This window comes from Archocentrus centrarchus, chromosome 10 (assembly GCF_007364275.1).
Source record: "Archocentrus centrarchus isolate MPI-CPG fArcCen1 chromosome 10, fArcCen1, whole genome shotgun sequence".
NCBI classification, from domain to species: Eukaryota; Metazoa; Chordata; class Actinopteri; order Cichliformes; family Cichlidae; genus Archocentrus; species Archocentrus centrarchus.
In genome coordinates this window covers 18,950,267-18,965,815 of record NC_044355.1, presented here as the reverse complement: position 1 = coordinate 18,965,815, position 15,549 = coordinate 18,950,267, and the positions used below count along the sequence as shown (strand labels likewise).

General features: G+C 40.2%; 2 protein-coding genes across 2 annotated transcripts; both read left to right on the top strand.

Annotated features, from left to right (window-relative positions):
* Window positions 1-1,061: 1,061 nt before the first annotated feature.
* Window positions 1,062-7,408, top strand: slu7 (SLU7 homolog, splicing factor). The gene is made up of 15 exons (XM_030739106.1): window positions 1,062-1,209; window positions 1,387-1,543; window positions 1,631-1,784; window positions 1,878-1,958; window positions 2,106-2,270; window positions 2,381-2,446; window positions 2,556-2,687; window positions 3,736-3,833; window positions 4,029-4,096; window positions 4,754-4,893; window positions 6,076-6,237; window positions 6,329-6,430; window positions 6,550-6,627; window positions 6,719-6,838; window positions 6,918-7,408. Exons 2-15 carry the CDS (start codon window positions 1,395-1,397, stop codon window positions 7,095-7,097), a joined length of 1,695 nt encoding a protein of 564 aa, XP_030594966.1. The 5' UTR covers window positions 1,062-1,209; window positions 1,387-1,394; the 3' UTR covers window positions 7,098-7,408.
* A 1,576-nt stretch (window positions 7,409-8,984) lies between these two features.
* On the top strand, window positions 8,985-11,241 carry c1qtnf2 (C1q and TNF related 2). The gene is made up of 3 exons (XM_030739107.1): window positions 8,985-9,121; window positions 9,470-9,727; window positions 10,453-11,241. Exons 2-3 carry the CDS (start codon window positions 9,478-9,480, stop codon window positions 11,091-11,093), a joined length of 891 nt encoding a protein of 296 aa, XP_030594967.1. The 5' UTR covers window positions 8,985-9,121; window positions 9,470-9,477; the 3' UTR covers window positions 11,094-11,241.
* Window positions 11,242-15,549: the final 4,308 nt, after the last annotated feature.

Here is a 15,549-nt window from a genome sequence, read left to right as displayed (position 1 = left end):
CATTAAAGGGATGGACATGGTCAGCAGGAATACTCAGGTAAGCTGTGGGGTTTAAATTAGGATCAGTTGGTGCCAAGGAGCTCAAAGTGCGCCAAGAAAATAGCCTCCACGCCATTACACCACCAGCCTGAACCGCTCATGCAGGATCCATGCTTTCATGTTTACGCCAGACTCTACCGTCAGAATGTCGCAGCAGATCCTGGTGAGCCTGTGCTGGTTGCAGTCTCAATTTCCTGTTCTTAGTTAACAGGAGTGCCACTCATGGGCTTCTGCTGCTGTAGTCCATCTGCTTTAAGGTTTGATGTGTGCTCAGAGATTCTGCATACCTTGGTTGTAACGAGTGGTTACTGTTTCCTTCCTGTCACCAACATTCTCCTCTGACATCAGCAAGGCATTTTCACCCAGGGAACTGCTGCTCACTGGATTTTAATTCTCAGACCATTCTCTGTAAACACTAGAGATGGTTGTGTTGGAAAATCCCAGCAGATCAGCAGTTTCTGAAATACTTTCTTTCCCATTCTGATGCTCAGTTTGAACTTCAGCAGGTCGTCTTGGCCATGTCTACATGCCTAAATGCACCGAGTTGTTGCCATGTGAATTGCTGATGAGACATTTGTGTTAAGCAGTTGAAAAGGTGTACCTAATAAAGTGGCCGATAGTCATGTACAGACACACCAACTCATTTAACTGAACCCACCACCCCCACCACCATAAATCAAAGCACACTACAGACTAAATACACAAAAATGTGACAGTTCTTCAGAAAATACTGAGTAAATTTTAGTTATACAGTCTAAGCTATGCCGTTTTTTTGTTTTTTTGTTTTAGAAATAATAGCTATCAATTCGAAACAGCTTAAATATAGCAAAACCAAATTGATTCAACTTTATTAATATGAAATTGCACAAATAAAAACAAAAAATGTTTTTCTCGCGATTGAGGTTGGTGCCAAGCAGAGCGCTGCCAGCTGTTTCCAGCATGGAGCCAGCAGCTGTGGCTGATGTAACCTCTGCCAACTAGAGGTCGCTGTTTCCGGCAGCGACTCCACAGGAAGGACGTGACGTAGCTGCAGTTGATGTAAAATGGCGACGATCGCATTTTAGTCAAAACAGAACTGACGAGCTTAAAAAAAGAGGTCACACACAAAGGAAATTTCTGATTTTACGAAAGGAGTATAAGCAACAGTTTTATTTGTCGGGTCTCATCAAGGTAAGCGGATAATTGGTTTATTGTTTTTGACAGAGATTAGTTAAATGCTTCCTCTATGTGTACGTCTCTCGGCTGGTAAACAGCTAGTTTAGCCAACACTACAGTCACATCTCTACACGTTCACTGCTGGGTTTGGTGAGCAGGATATGCCTATTTACGGTGTGTTTCTGCTGGTAGGTTCAGTCATGACCGAGCAGCCCAGTGGTAACTCGGAGGGGATCGTGGGCCTGGATGAGCCCAAAAAGATGACCAGGGAGGACTGGAGGAAGAAGAAAGAGCTGGAGGAGCAGAGAAAGCTGGGAAATGCTCCAGCTGAGGTGGACGAGGAGGGGAAGTAAGTTTGTGGCTGGATAGAGAGTGTGTCCATTCGGGCAACTGAAGAAATGTTTTGATGTGTATTCTCAAAACTTCTCTCCTCCAGGGACATAAACCCTCACATCCCACAGTATATTTCATCAGTGCCGTGGTACATCGACCCATCCAAGAGACCCACACTGAAGCATCAAAGACCACAGACTGAAAACCATAGGGAGTACTCGGCAATCGGCGAGTGGTACAAGAGAGGCGTGCAGGAGGTGAGAATGAGTCAAGTGTTTACTCTCATGTGGACATGGAAGTGGATATGTTGCCACAAAATCTTAAAGTTCCACTTTTTGTTTTCCTTGCAGAATACAGTTGCCACTAAATACCGTAAGGGAGCTTGTGAAAACTGTGGTGCCATGACACACAAGAAGAAAGACTGCTTGGAGGTAAAACTGATTAAGCAGTCTTTTATCTGCTGAAAGAAAGAAATATTCCCTCTTTTCTTATCCTGGATGCCAAAGGAGTATTATTATTATTATTATTATTATTGTTTTTAATAAACTAGGATCTCACCTTTCCTTTTGTTCCATCAGCGACCCAGAAAAGTTGGTGCCAAGTTCACAGGAACAGGGATTGCTCCGGATGAACACAGTCAGATCCAGCTCACCATGGATTATGATGGAAAACGGGATCGCTGGAATGGCTATGACCCTGAGGAACATCAGCGTATTGTTGAGGAGTACGCCAAAGTAGATCTGGTAAGCAGACCAGTGGTAAATTAAGAGCAGATGAACTCTGGAGGTCAAAACATTGGTTAGCCTGTGTTATCGTGCTTCACTACATGACTGAATTCTTATTTGTTTCTCAGGCCAAAAGGACACTGAAAGCACAGAAACTTCAGGATGAGTTAGCCTCAGGAAAACTGGACCAGACTGTAAGTGTTCATTGATATTAAGATGATAAGGTGAACAGATTGTGTTTTTCCTGATTTTAGAGGCAAGTAGCAGACTGCACTTTAATAACCTTGCATCCTTTCTTTGTAGGAGCGGGAACATGAGAGTGAAGATGAGGATGAAGACAAATATGCAGATGACATCGATATGCCCGGTCAGAACTTTGACTCCAAGAGACGAATCACTGTCAGGAATCTGCGCATCAGAGAAGACACAGCTAAAGTAAGAGGCACATAAAGAATCATTGCTTTAGTCATCAGTTTTTTTCTAACTCTGATGACGAACCGTGTTTCCAGAATAAAATTAATACAGAGGACTTTACCTCCTACAGTACTGAGCAGAAACCTCGAGTCACCTCTCATTTCTTAATATTTTTGCTTTCTTTTTTTTAAAAGTAGTTTTGAGCAATATTTCCGCAGGCTTTCTGATGGTCTTATAAAGTTTTTCTTTGGACGTTGGCTGCTTTTTCACTCATCTTCAGTCCAGTCTTTGTACCTGTCCTTTTTCAGAGGAATATTTTTGGTTTGTTAACTTATTGCTGACCTGTGAATCATTAAAGCATAAAAAAGGCACAAAACTCAAGGAATGAACCAGTGTTGTTTCTACACATAACAGACAACTTAGCAACTTGTTACTAGCAGCCTGTCACAAAAATGCGTCATTTGTTCACATTTCTTTACTTAAATCGGTTTAAAATAATTCCAAAGACAACACAGTTTGACTGGCATAAAATTATATTTTTGCCAAGATGCCAAGTTTTTGGTTGACTTGGCTAAAAGTGTGTCCTTAAAACAGTTTGAGGAAACTGGACAAGTGGAGGACCTTCAGCTGATCTGTCTGCTGTTCACTGAAGCCTCATCAGAAATAGTCTCAGTGGAAGGGTGACTGTTAAGAAGCCATTCTTAAGGAAAGGAGAAAAGGCTGAAGTATGCCAGATGGATTGGCCTCCTCAGAGCCCAGACCTCAACATTATTGAAGCAGTGTGGGATCATCTTTACAGAGAACAGAACAAAAGGCAGCCAACGTCCAAAGAAGAGCTTTGAATGTCCTTCCAGAAGCCTGGAGAACTATTCCTGAAGACTGCTTAAAGAAATGAGAAGAAAGCTGCCTCAGAGAGTTCAGGCTGTGTTGAAGGTGTTCATACCAAATATTCACTTTCAACCAAGTTAGAATTGTACAAACTCTGTTTCGGCCGTATATGCTGTAGTTCCATATGTATTTAACTTATAATTGCCCTGTAATCTGAACTTCTCATGTTTGTTTTTCACAGTATTTGAGAAATCTGGACCCAAATTCAGCGTACTACGATCCAAAGACTCGAGCTATGAGAGAGAACCCGTACTCCAACACTGGCAAGAACCCTGATGAGTAAGTTAAAGGTTATTTTATGTTTTCGTAACACACTTATCAGGAGAACTGTATCGATCCCCTAATAGTGTTAGTCATTCAAGACAGTATATATGTGAAATATGTCAAGATTTCAAAATTATGTAAGAACACAGAAAATAAGTCTGGAGTCTCGCAGTAACAGAGTGGACACTGAAATGCTGTTTTGTCTAACAGAGTGGGGTATGCTGGAGACAACTTTGCTCGCTATTCTGGGGACACAATTTCCATGGCTCAGACACAGTGTAAGTCCTTAAGTTACGTTCCCTTCCTTTAAAGCACTTCACAACCTTAACTCTTAGTTTTAGAAATTGAATTTTACTGAGATTTCAAAGTATGTTCAGTGCATTTTTGCTGCTGTGGTGGCAAGTGTCTGATTTTTGGTGGGATTATATTTTACCAAAAACTCATTGTGGTTATGTTGTTAAAAAAAAAAATAAAAAAATAAAAAGCATTCACAGAGGAAAAATCAGCTGCATCATAATTCACAAACTACATGGAGAACCACTTCAGCGGGATTATTACAAAAAGTTTGGGAAGCATTTCATTAATTAGAGCTTGCTCACTACAGTGATTCATTTCTACCTTCATTTAACCCAGAAGTGCAACTTTGTTTTAGGCTGACGTAGGCAGGCTTAATGTAGCATGTTTTTTCAAACCTGCACAGCACGGGGAGAGCTCCTCACACACAAGAGCACTGCATGCTGACATAAACGGGCTAACCACTGATCGACTGTACTGTCAGTTTAAAATTGAGTCCTGTTATTTATCTTCCAGCATTTTAGGAGCTGAAGCTAGTGTCTTGTCTTGTAGTCTGCTTTTTTTTATTGGATAGGACCACGTACTGTAGATCATGCTCGCTCTCAGACAGATTGCAATTTGTAATAATTGTCACATCACAGTGTTTGCCTGGGAGGCTTATGAGAGAGGGTCCGAGGTGCATCTGCAGGCTGACCCCACCAAACTGGAGCTGCTGCATCGCTCCTTCAAGGTCAAGAAGGAGGACTTCAAAGAGGAACAGAGGGAGAGCATCCTGGAGAAGGTACACATGTGACATATATTTATTTAGCAACAGGATGTAGCCTCTACATTTATTTATTTATTTATTTTTCCAAATATGTGATGTAGCAAAAAAGCCAGCCAGAAACGCAGATCAAGAGTCCTGGCTGCGCACAAAAACGCAATCACCAACAACTGGACTTGCCAATATTTCCAATGTTTATCTTAATTTCACTGTTTGAAAATGCCTCTTAAAACTATGTCTGAAAAATGTATTTTACTGAACAGTTTCTGATGCTCTAAATCCTCCTCCATCAAACCTCTCAGCTATGACGGCTCAGTACAGCCACACACAACCTGGGAGCGCGACCTGGCCAGCCAGTCAGTGAAATTTGCCCCCATAGTGATGTTGGAGACTTTTCCATCGTTAACCTGTGGCAATAACACTGTGTGGATTGTGATTGATTGATAGTTTCTTGTGAACCTAGTGGAGTTTTTATCAATAGTTTCATCAAGCGCTACAAGTGACTATTTACCTATTTGCATCGTTACTAATCAATAACAATTCAAAGAACAGACACAGTTTACCATCTTTAAGTTAGAAATTAATAAAAATCACCAAAGACAGAAGTTAAATCTGTTTTTGCACATTAATCTAAAAATTTTGACATTTTAGGAAACACAAAAAGGTGAAAAATAAAAAATTTGGGACTTCAGCTTGATTTATTTATTTATTTTTTTCCACACATATATTCACCATGTTTTTTCTCATGACTGTCAACTTAAGCCGATACTACTGGCCGATATTACCTATGTACTGATGCATTGGTATTGGCATTCATAATGGCCAATAAATTAAAGTTTGGACACTAAATAAGAAATGGGAGAAACTCTTCAAAGCATGTTATGAGTGTTGATGTTGCATAACTTGTCCATCAGAGGGCACCCTGCTTGCAACACATGTTTAGAGCCACAAACAACAACCAGCTGATGTGAGCAGTCAAACTCAGATGAGCTGCGTAAATGAGTAAATAAATAAATACATCTAACAAATGTTAGGGAAATCTGTTTGTGTGTCATGTGTCTGAAAGGAAAACGTATCAGGCGATATATCAGAATGTCAGATTTTTAAATCACCAGATTGCTGTTTAGTTATTAAAAAGGCCCGTATCAGTCAGACTCCGGACTTTACTGATGTGTTCCTGCTTTTGTGTGTGACAATTAGTATGGAGGCCAAGAGCACTTGGATGCACCGCCACGGGAGTTGCTGTTGGCCCAGACAGAGGACTACGTGGAGTATTCTCGTCACGGCGCTGTGCTGAAGGGACTCGAAAAGGCCGTTGCTCGCTCCAAATATGAGGAGGACGTGCTCATCAACAACCACACTGTGAGGAGGGGATAGAAAAGCAAATGTCTGGTTAATTTTCATACACTTTAATTATTTTTTAGTCTTAAAACAAACCATATTTCTTTATTAGTGTATTTGGGGCTCCTACTGGAAAGACGGCTGCTGGGGGTACAAGTGCTGCCACTCCATGGTCAAACAGAGTTACTGCACAGGAACGACTGGAATTGGACTCGTAAGTAGATTTATTGAGAGAATTTAAAGAGTTTGTTTGATACATAGAATATCAGCTTATATAGTAATGGTAGATTTCTAACTTGCATACTGTTTTTGTCATCTTTATTAACCCTGCAGAACAACTCAGACTGCACTCCGTTTGAAGAGGCAGTAACTGAGCCAAAGGAGGAGGAAGAGCCCAAATCTCTGCTGGAAGTAAGGGACACTGAATAGATTTAAAAAATGCATTGGTGAACGTTAAAAGAGGGTATTTAGTGTTCATTATTCCAATATTCTTGATCACCAGATGCATCGAGATAAGATGAAAGAGAAGAAGAAGAAGAAGAAGAACAAAAAGAACAAGAAGCGCGACTCTGACAGCAGCGACTCGGAGGATGAGGAGAAGAAGAAGGAAAAGCTGAAGAAGGTAATGTTTCTGTTTGTTCATTTTGTCTGGTTCGGTGAGTTTCTCTGTGTCTGACCTCCAACCGGTGTGTTCCTCTCAGGCTCTAGAGGCAGAGGACAAGCGGGTGAAGCAAGTAGAGGTGCTGATGCAGCTGGATGAGAGGAAGAGGCCGTACAACAGCTTGTATGAAGTAAAGGCACCCACTGAGGAGGAGATGGAGGCCTTCCGCATGAAACGCAGCAGGCCAGATGATCCCATGGCTTCCTTCTTGGGACAGTGACCTCTTTAGTCCCTGCAGATTCCCCTAAACTCTCCCCAAGGACTCTGCTCGAGCAGCTGCTCTGTAAAAGATAAAGTCTCAGATTGACTAAGGTTGGCTGATGAAGCAGGTTTGTTTTTCAGTGAGAAATGGAAGAGAAACTGTGTACAGTGTTTTGTAAAATAAAACTGTAGAAAAAAAAAACAAAAAAGTGTTTTAATTCAGTGGAAAACATGTAAAAGCTTTAAAAACACTTCTGTCAGATTCAGTCTTTACAGAGAACACGAGTAATGTAACTGTGTGCTTTTTATAATAAAATTAATTTTCCTGAATTCATGGTGTCCCCTCAGACAAATTGTTCTTTTTGCTTTTTTTTTTTTTTTTTTTTTTTTAATCTATGAGGTGTGAGCCACGGGTAGAGGCATGTGTTTGAGTTGGCCACTTGATGTTAACTCGAGAAAATTTAAAATTTTCATCCATAGTTTTTACCAGGAGTCTTGAACCTGTGGCTCTTTTTCTACATTTTAATTTTTAGTTATCATTGCTGTAAGTGATTCTTTATAGTCTCCATTTTTAAAAATGTGTGTCCTATATACCCACTTAAAAAAAAAAAGCCTGCTTCTATCACCAGGTGCTGCATCCTCTTCATTTTGCTGACCCTCAGTAGGATACTAACAGGGATGTGTACACATAAAAGCCTCGTCTCTAGTCCCCTAAACATGGACTCTATATAAAAAGAAAAGGAGGAAGACTGAGAATTTCACAGTGTGTGGACAGATTTGTAAATCAGTACACACACCCCAAACAAAATAATATGGAAATACATTTTCAAGACACTTCCAAAATGAGCTGCAGTCTTGTGACTTTTGCTGTTTTTAAATCTATCAGCCTGCTTTATGTTTTTCTTATTATCAAAGGAGGCTACATTTACCTGAACTCAAAGTGGTCTGCATAACTTTAACAGTGGTGTTTCAAAGTAGGCCTATAAATGCGAACAGATCTGTTTCCTTCAGTTCATCATTATTTTGTATAGCTGGTAGTTATATTTTTTCATTGTATTTTAATCATGACTATTCAAACGTTATTTTAGTTGTATAATTTCATAAATACAACAAGAACATGGTATTGTAATAAAAAAGTTGAAAGTAATAATCATTAATAGCCCACAGCAGAGTGCTGACATATGATAAAGGATTTTAATTGCAGTTTTTACACATACACCAAGTTACCAAAAGTATTCAATTGGCTGCCTTCACACACATATGAACCTGAGTGACATCCCGTTCTTAATCCACAGGGTTTAATATGAAAAAAAACCTCAGTCTAATAGACTGAAATACATAAAAAAATGATTGGAACAATGAGATGGTGTTGATGGCTTTTAATTCATCAGACTGTCTGGAAAGCCCTGATGAGGGTTTCAAGGTGGAGAAAAGGACACCAGAAACAAACAGTCAATCCTGGCACGCCCGATCTCACACTGTAGGGAGTAGTGTCTCCTTGTGTGCCTCATTAACCAGGTGCACACACTATCCACATGCATCACACGTGCACTCAGAAAACTAAAACATGACAGACAAGCTTCCTCTAAATAGTTGCTTTCTGTGCAGTACATCTTGTACAATACGTCTTGTACAGTATGTCTTGTACTGTAATTGTAAAATAAGACCAGTTCTGAGGACATTATCGCTTAAATGCATAAAGTATAGCAAGCTAAATGTTTTTGCTTTATACTCTTTAAGGCTCGTTGTGTAATGTCCTGTCTCCTCGCGGCAGAGTTTGTGAACCAGTGATGTGTCACTGCTTCAGCTGTTGCACTGACTTGAATGTAATGACATCATGGTGAAAGTATTTTTTGGCCCATCACTCGTATAAACAGGGCGGATGTTGCGAGGGCTCTGGGCTGCACATTTTGCTGCAGAGCTTCTCTTGAAGAATGCTGCCTCAACCGTTTGCTGGAAATGTAGGAACATTTGTGTGCTCTAATGCAGAGAAAGGGCTCGGACGGAGCTGAAAAATTCCCATAGGTCATAATTTCTCAACTGGTGAGTTATTACTCTGTGTTTTTAAAATGGCAGACACACTCCCTTTGTATAACATGCTGTAAGCTGCATGCTTTTATGTAACCAGAACATGATAGATGCAACATATTTCTTATTAATTACTGAGTGATAACATGAAAATGACATGTGGACACAATTTAGATGTTTGTCCATATGTTCTGTTAGTTGATTCTAACAGTAGTCCTTAGTTATCACTTTCCATTTTAGTCTCTGGCTGACTCTAGGAATCTTTTACCAGATCTTTGCGTCATCTGATTAATGGCTGCAAAACCCAAGTCGATATTCATGTTGTAAACAGTTGCTTCCCCTTGCCTCGCTGTGACTCTGCAGTGCCCATCATGCTCCAGATGTTTGTGATGATCTATTTGGTATCAGTTGTCGTATCGCAGTCAACAAATCCCCCATTCAAGAAAGGCCGTAATTTCACCATCCACTCCTCACAGCTGGTCTGCAGTCTGCCAGGCCCAGCGGGGCCTGCAGGCAACCCAGGAGCCCCTGGATCACCGGGGGCCATGGGCCCCATGGGGCCCCCGGGGAAGGACGGCCAAGACGGGAAGGATGGAGAGAAGGGGGAGAAGGGAGATCAAGGTAGTTACTCTCTAACTGCCTCTTTTGTTGTAAAGTGAACTTTAATGATCTGTTTTGAACAACTGGAAAACATTGTTTAAGTTGTTATGGCCCTGTGACAGACTGGCGACCTGTCCAGGGCGTACACTGCCTCTCGCTCTGTGGCAGCTGGGATAGACTCCAGCTGTGTGTTTGAAGGGAAAAATGTGATCGCCATTTCACAGTGACATCAGAGGGAATTGCAAACTGGAAGTGCTTTGATATTTTTAATACCCTTCACGAGTTTTGAGTCATTATTTATTAGCTTCATTTTCAGACCCCGCTCAGTTGCTTAAAGGAACCTGTTATGATTTATTATTTATTACCACAAGATTAGAATAGTTTGAAACATCTAAAGACAAATCCTAACATCCCAATTAAGGCCAAGTTAATCAAGTTCTTGCTACAGTTACTCATCAGAAAGAGTCAGAAATACTTTTTTGTCAGTGACAATTTCTTGGGGAGCGTTTTTAGGCTCTTAAGAGGTTTTGGCCATCAAAAATCTTTTTGGTTGTTTGTTTTTTAGCCTTTATTTAGAGAGGATAGTTGAGAGAAGACAGGGAAGCTGGGCCATAGACCAGAGGGAAAACACAGTAAATTCAAACCCAGGCTTCTGCATCGCATGGTTTGCTGGTTCAAGCTGGTCAGCTGTACTGGTGCCCAAATTATTCTATGTCATTGTGATCCTGTCATTTTTGTGCTATCAGGTGATCCAGGGAGACCCGGCAACCCAGGCAAACCAGGTGTGAAAGGTCGTGAGGGTATTATTGGCAAGGCTGGACCTCGGGGACTGAAAGGCCAAAGGGGAAAATTTGGAGTGTCTGGAAAACCAGGACAAAAAGGAGAGGTGGGAGACATGGGCCAGGAAGGAGCTCCAGGTGGCTGTAACTGTGGCAAGCAAGCACAATCAGCCTTTTCTGTGGCTGTGACAAAGAGCTATCCCAAAGAGCGCACGCCCATCCGCTTCAACCGAATCCTGCTGAATGAGGGGAATCACTACAATGCCACCAGTGGGAAGTTTGTCTGTGCTATCCCTGGAGTTTATTACTTCACCTATGATATCACATTGTCCAACAAACACTTGGCCATTGGGTTGGTCCACAATGGACAGTACAAAATCAAAACATTTGACGCAAACACTGGGAACTATGATGTGGCATCTGGTTCTACTGTTCTCCACCTGAAGGAGTCGGACCAGGTTTGGCTGCAGATCTTCTACTCTGAGCAGAATGGACTCTTTTTTGACCCTTTTTGGACAGACAGCACCTTCACCGGCTTCCTAATCTACCCTGACCAGGAATTTCTCAATGAAGCAGATAGAAAAGCAAATGCTCAGGCTGAAAATTAATGCTGAGCATTATATTATTTTTTTTATATTTGTTTGTTTCTTAATTGTCTTCAGGCACTACTCAAAATCATTAAGGGATCACTTTTTAATCAGAGTGTAGCATCTGGGATATTGATCGGATCAGTTAAGTAGCAGAGAGGGTTGTTAATCAGTTTCAGCTGCTTTGGTGTTCATGAAATTAACAACAGGACTAGAGAGGCAGCAATGAGACAACCCCCAAAACAGGAATGGCTTCACTGACATTTTTCCTTCCTCATCTTTTCTGACTGTTTTTCACTAGTTCTGCATTTGGCTAGAGGTTTCACAGGCAGTCCAACTCCTCCAGGATGGCACATTAATATGTGTCATTGCCAGAAGGTTTGCTGTGTCTCCTAAATGACCTCCAGCAGGAAACTGGTATGAATGTCTCTGACTAAACAATCAGAAACAGATTTCATGAGGGTGCCCTGAAGGCCCAACATCCTCTAGTGGGCGCTGTGCTCACTGCCCAGCACCATGGAGTCTGATTGGCATTGGCAAAGAATACCAGAATTGGCACGTCCACCACTGGTGCACAGAGATGCACAGACCTCTACGGGCTAGGCAACAGCATTCTGATTATGATTAGGTATCAAGATGAAATCCTTGGACAAAATTTCAGACCTTGCGCTGGAGCAGTGGGCCCTGGATTCCTCCTTGTGCATGACAATGCCCGGCCTTATGTGATGAGGATATGCAGGAATTGATACCACTGACTGGACCCCAAGCTCGCCTCACCTAAATCCAATAGAACACCTCTGGGATGTTATGTTTTGGTTCATCTGATGCCACCAGGTTGCACCTCTGACTGTCCAGGAGCTCAGTGATGCCCTGGTTCAGATCTGGGAGGAGATCCTCCAGGACACCATTAGGTGCATGCACCGACATTGTCAGCCATACATGCAAGCACATGGGGCCATACAAACTGCTGAGTACCATTTTGAGTTGCTGCAATGAAATTTCAGCAAAATAGACCAACCTGCTGCAACTTTTTTTTCCACTTTGATGTCCGGGGTGTCTTTGAATTCAGCCATCTGTGGGTTGATAATTTTTATTTCCATCAAACAATGTGGTATCCTTTCATTCCTAACACATTACCCAATCCATATCAGTACAGATATCCAGCATGATTTTTTTTCCTACACTGAGATATGATGTGTTTCAAAGTGTTCTTTTAATGTTTTTTAGCAGTATTTGATTAATATCAAGGTTGGGCTTTGTGGATCTTCAGTTGTTTAAGGAGTCCTGACACAAGGGGGCGCACTAAAATCAGCTGGGGGGACCACAACAAAGCTTTCATATAGAACAAAAAATGTTTTACCTGCAATATCGTGCCCTATTCTGATTAAATATTTTAAACAATGATCCCAAAAGAAGCTGAAATAATTGAATTCCCTTTATTTTTTTAAACTCCTTTATAGGAGGTTGCACGGTGCCATCTTCTTTTTATTCTTATTAATCACAATACAATAACAGTTTGAACTAAAATCAAGAATAATTATTTTATTTGTGTTTTTTATTAACACAGCACATTTCCATTTAAAATAATTCAGTTCATGACTTGCTGAATTTATTCTATAAACTAACATTTTTCAAATGACACTGATCAACATGTTAGAAACCTAATACATAATATTAGAGTTTTATTAATTTAAATAAATTACATTTCTTGTAGTTACACCACCTGATTTTTGCACCTGCTTTCAGTTTAAATTACATTTTCTTTGGACTCCTGTATTAACTTTTATGTTTGGTAGCAAAAACATGCATATAATTTTAAAATGAAATAAAGATTTTTATGATACGTTAAGATTTTCCTATTTTTACAGTGGTTGTAGCCTACTGTCTGGAGCTGGGTTTAATTTAACTGTTTTAACAATATTTAGGAGAGAGCTACAAACCTTTTCCGCCAGCCATAAAGACCTCATGGATTATATCCTTTTCACTTCATAATAAACGTCTCATGTTTATAGCTGCACCAACCTGATACTGGAGAACATCCAAATTGCTGGACAAAATTGCTTTAATTATTTGAAAAGATTTAAAACTATTGCTATTTATACATTTTTATTATTTTGACAATTTAAAAAAATCATGCATTTTATTTTGAATTTGTTATCAACTAAACACCATTGTAAATAGTCTCCTTACTCTGTTCATTTATTTAGACATGTCAGGGTTTTATGCCAAATTTAAAAGTTTATGTATTATTGAATACACTGAAAATGTAACTTTAAAATGTTTTTGAAATTCCAAAAACTTCAACAAGTCATGAACTGAACAAATCTATTTTTGACAGAAATCATGCACTTGGATACAAAAATATGCATGTCACACCAATGACCCGACAAGAAATTATGTAAATGTATACCAGCAGTTTTGTATTATTAGTAATACTGCCATTTACAAATTTCTTACACAATCTGATCATGCTCCATCCTAAGGTTTCTTGTCTTACCTGCAGATTCTGTGTACAGTCAGGTGACTGTGACAGGGCTCACTGGAGTCTCACATATTTACCATAACATCAGTCTGTTTAGTAGAAATCAGGACAATGACAGACTGCATTAAGGAGAGACAGGATGGGGCAAACAACAAGCACATACTGCACTTCCTGTGCTGTTCAGTTTTTTATTTTTAGTCTGTTTATCACCACCTCATAGGGGAACATTTAACTGGGGTTTTATGCTCAAATGTTTCAGAGTTATCTGTGACTATTCATATCACACATGGAAGCAATTCATCACACACTAAAGTAACCATATCCCATGATATTTCAAGTACAAATGCATCACCAGCAAAAGTAGAACAGTTAATCAGTGTGAAGCTAATTTAAACAGTTTACCCTACATTAATGTAAAGGATTAATAGATATTTGTAGCCACATTGTCTGTAGTAAACAGTATGCAGGCACAGGCTCTGCCCCAAACACTCACACTGACATTTTTTTAAGCAAACAGGCTAAAAAGGCAGCATTTTATTGGTCCACAGGATCAGCTCCCCTTAAACCCTTTAAACCTGCAAAATGTTCTTTCATGTTTGGAGTGTGGAGTCATGCTATATATTCTCACACTCAACTCTGTAAGCTCTAGCTCAAAATACCAGAATCACTGCTTTAAAAAAAAAAAAAGGTTTATTCTTGAAGCAAACACACTTGTCGTCAACAAAAATGTGAAAATGTGATGCTTTATTCTCATCTCTGTCAGTAGCTCAGCAGGTAACCCAATGCACCACAATAGCGCCTCGTGTTCCAATGCAGAGATGATGAGTTTAACCCCCCCGCGTGTCAGGAAAGAGTGATGTTTGAACCCCATCCTGGAAATTTGACAAAACCGTTTCATGCAGATGTATTTTGTTTGCACTTAATGAGTGTTAGCATAATGTTGACTTCCTTTCAACTGTTGTTGTCAGTATCAAACAAATATAACCAATAAATTCCTTGAACCTACCCTAGTCCTTCTCCTAAATGAATTCAAACACCATCCTGAAAACCAAGTCTCTGTTCCACTGATCTCGTGATTCACAGGGTTTCATTATTTGCTCAGGGATGCATTGCGTTTAATCCAAAGCATTTAACCTGTGAGTTTAAGGAGTGTACACAAGATCTCATCTGCATTTTATCCTGCTGTTTAGGACAATGATTAGCATGAATGTTGGGACAGATAAGAAAGGTTAGAAAGGCTGATTGAAGCCTTTGTGTATTTTTGTGTTTTAATTGGTTCACTTTTTTTTTTTTTTTGTTGCATATTTTTACACTTAGATTACATGTTTCAGATCATCAAACAAATTTTAATATTAGACAAAGATAACTCCAAGCTAAGTTCATTTTCACTAACCAACCCAGGCCTGATTACTGCCAGTTCCAAAAAGCAACACATCATGCCTCGATCTAAAGAAACTCAAGAACAGATGGCAAAGTTACTGACATCTATCAGTCTGGAAGGGGTTACAAAGAAATTTCTAAGGCTTTGGGACTCTGATGAACCGCGGTGCGCACATCCACAAATGGAGACACTTGGAACAGTGGAGAACCTTGCCAGGAGTAGCTGGCCTACCAAAATTACTCCAGGAGCGCATCAACGACTCATACAAGAGGTCACAAAAGACTTCAGAACAACATCTAAAGAACTGCAGGCCTCACTCGCCTCAGTTAAGGTCAGAGTTCATGATTCAACAATAAGAAGGAGACTGGGCAAAAATGGCATCCATGGGAGAATTCTAAGGAGAAAACCACCGCTGACCAAAAAGAACACAAAGACCCGTCTCACACTGGCCCAGAATCTTAATGATCTCCAAGACTTTTGGGAAAATATTCTGTGGACTGCTGAGACAAAAGATGAACTTTTTGGAAGGTTTGTATCTTGTCACATGCTGTAAATCATACCAACAGTCAAACATGGAGATGATAGTGTGATGATCTGGGGCTGCTTGGGGACCT

Bases quoted from the DNA above. Each gene is read 5' to 3' on its own strand.
- slu7 (XM_030739106.1), top strand. From the start codon at position 1,395: ATGACCGAGCAGCCCAGTGGTAACTCGGAGGGGATCGTGGGCCTGGAT. The intron at 6,238-6,328 runs GTGAGGAGGGGA...TTTCTTTATTAG, and splicing joins TGCTCATCAACAACCACACT to TGTATTTGGGGCTCCTACTG. The intron at 6,839-6,917 runs GTAATGTTTCTG...TGTTCCTCTCAG, and splicing joins AGAAGGAAAAGCTGAAGAAG to GCTCTAGAGGCAGAGGACAA.
- c1qtnf2 (XM_030739107.1), top strand. From the start codon at position 9,478: ATGCTCCAGATGTTTGTGATGATCTATTTGGTATCAGTTGTCGTATCG. The intron at 9,728-10,452 runs GTAGTTACTCTC...TTGTGCTATCAG, and splicing joins GGGGGAGAAGGGAGATCAAG to GTGATCCAGGGAGACCCGGC.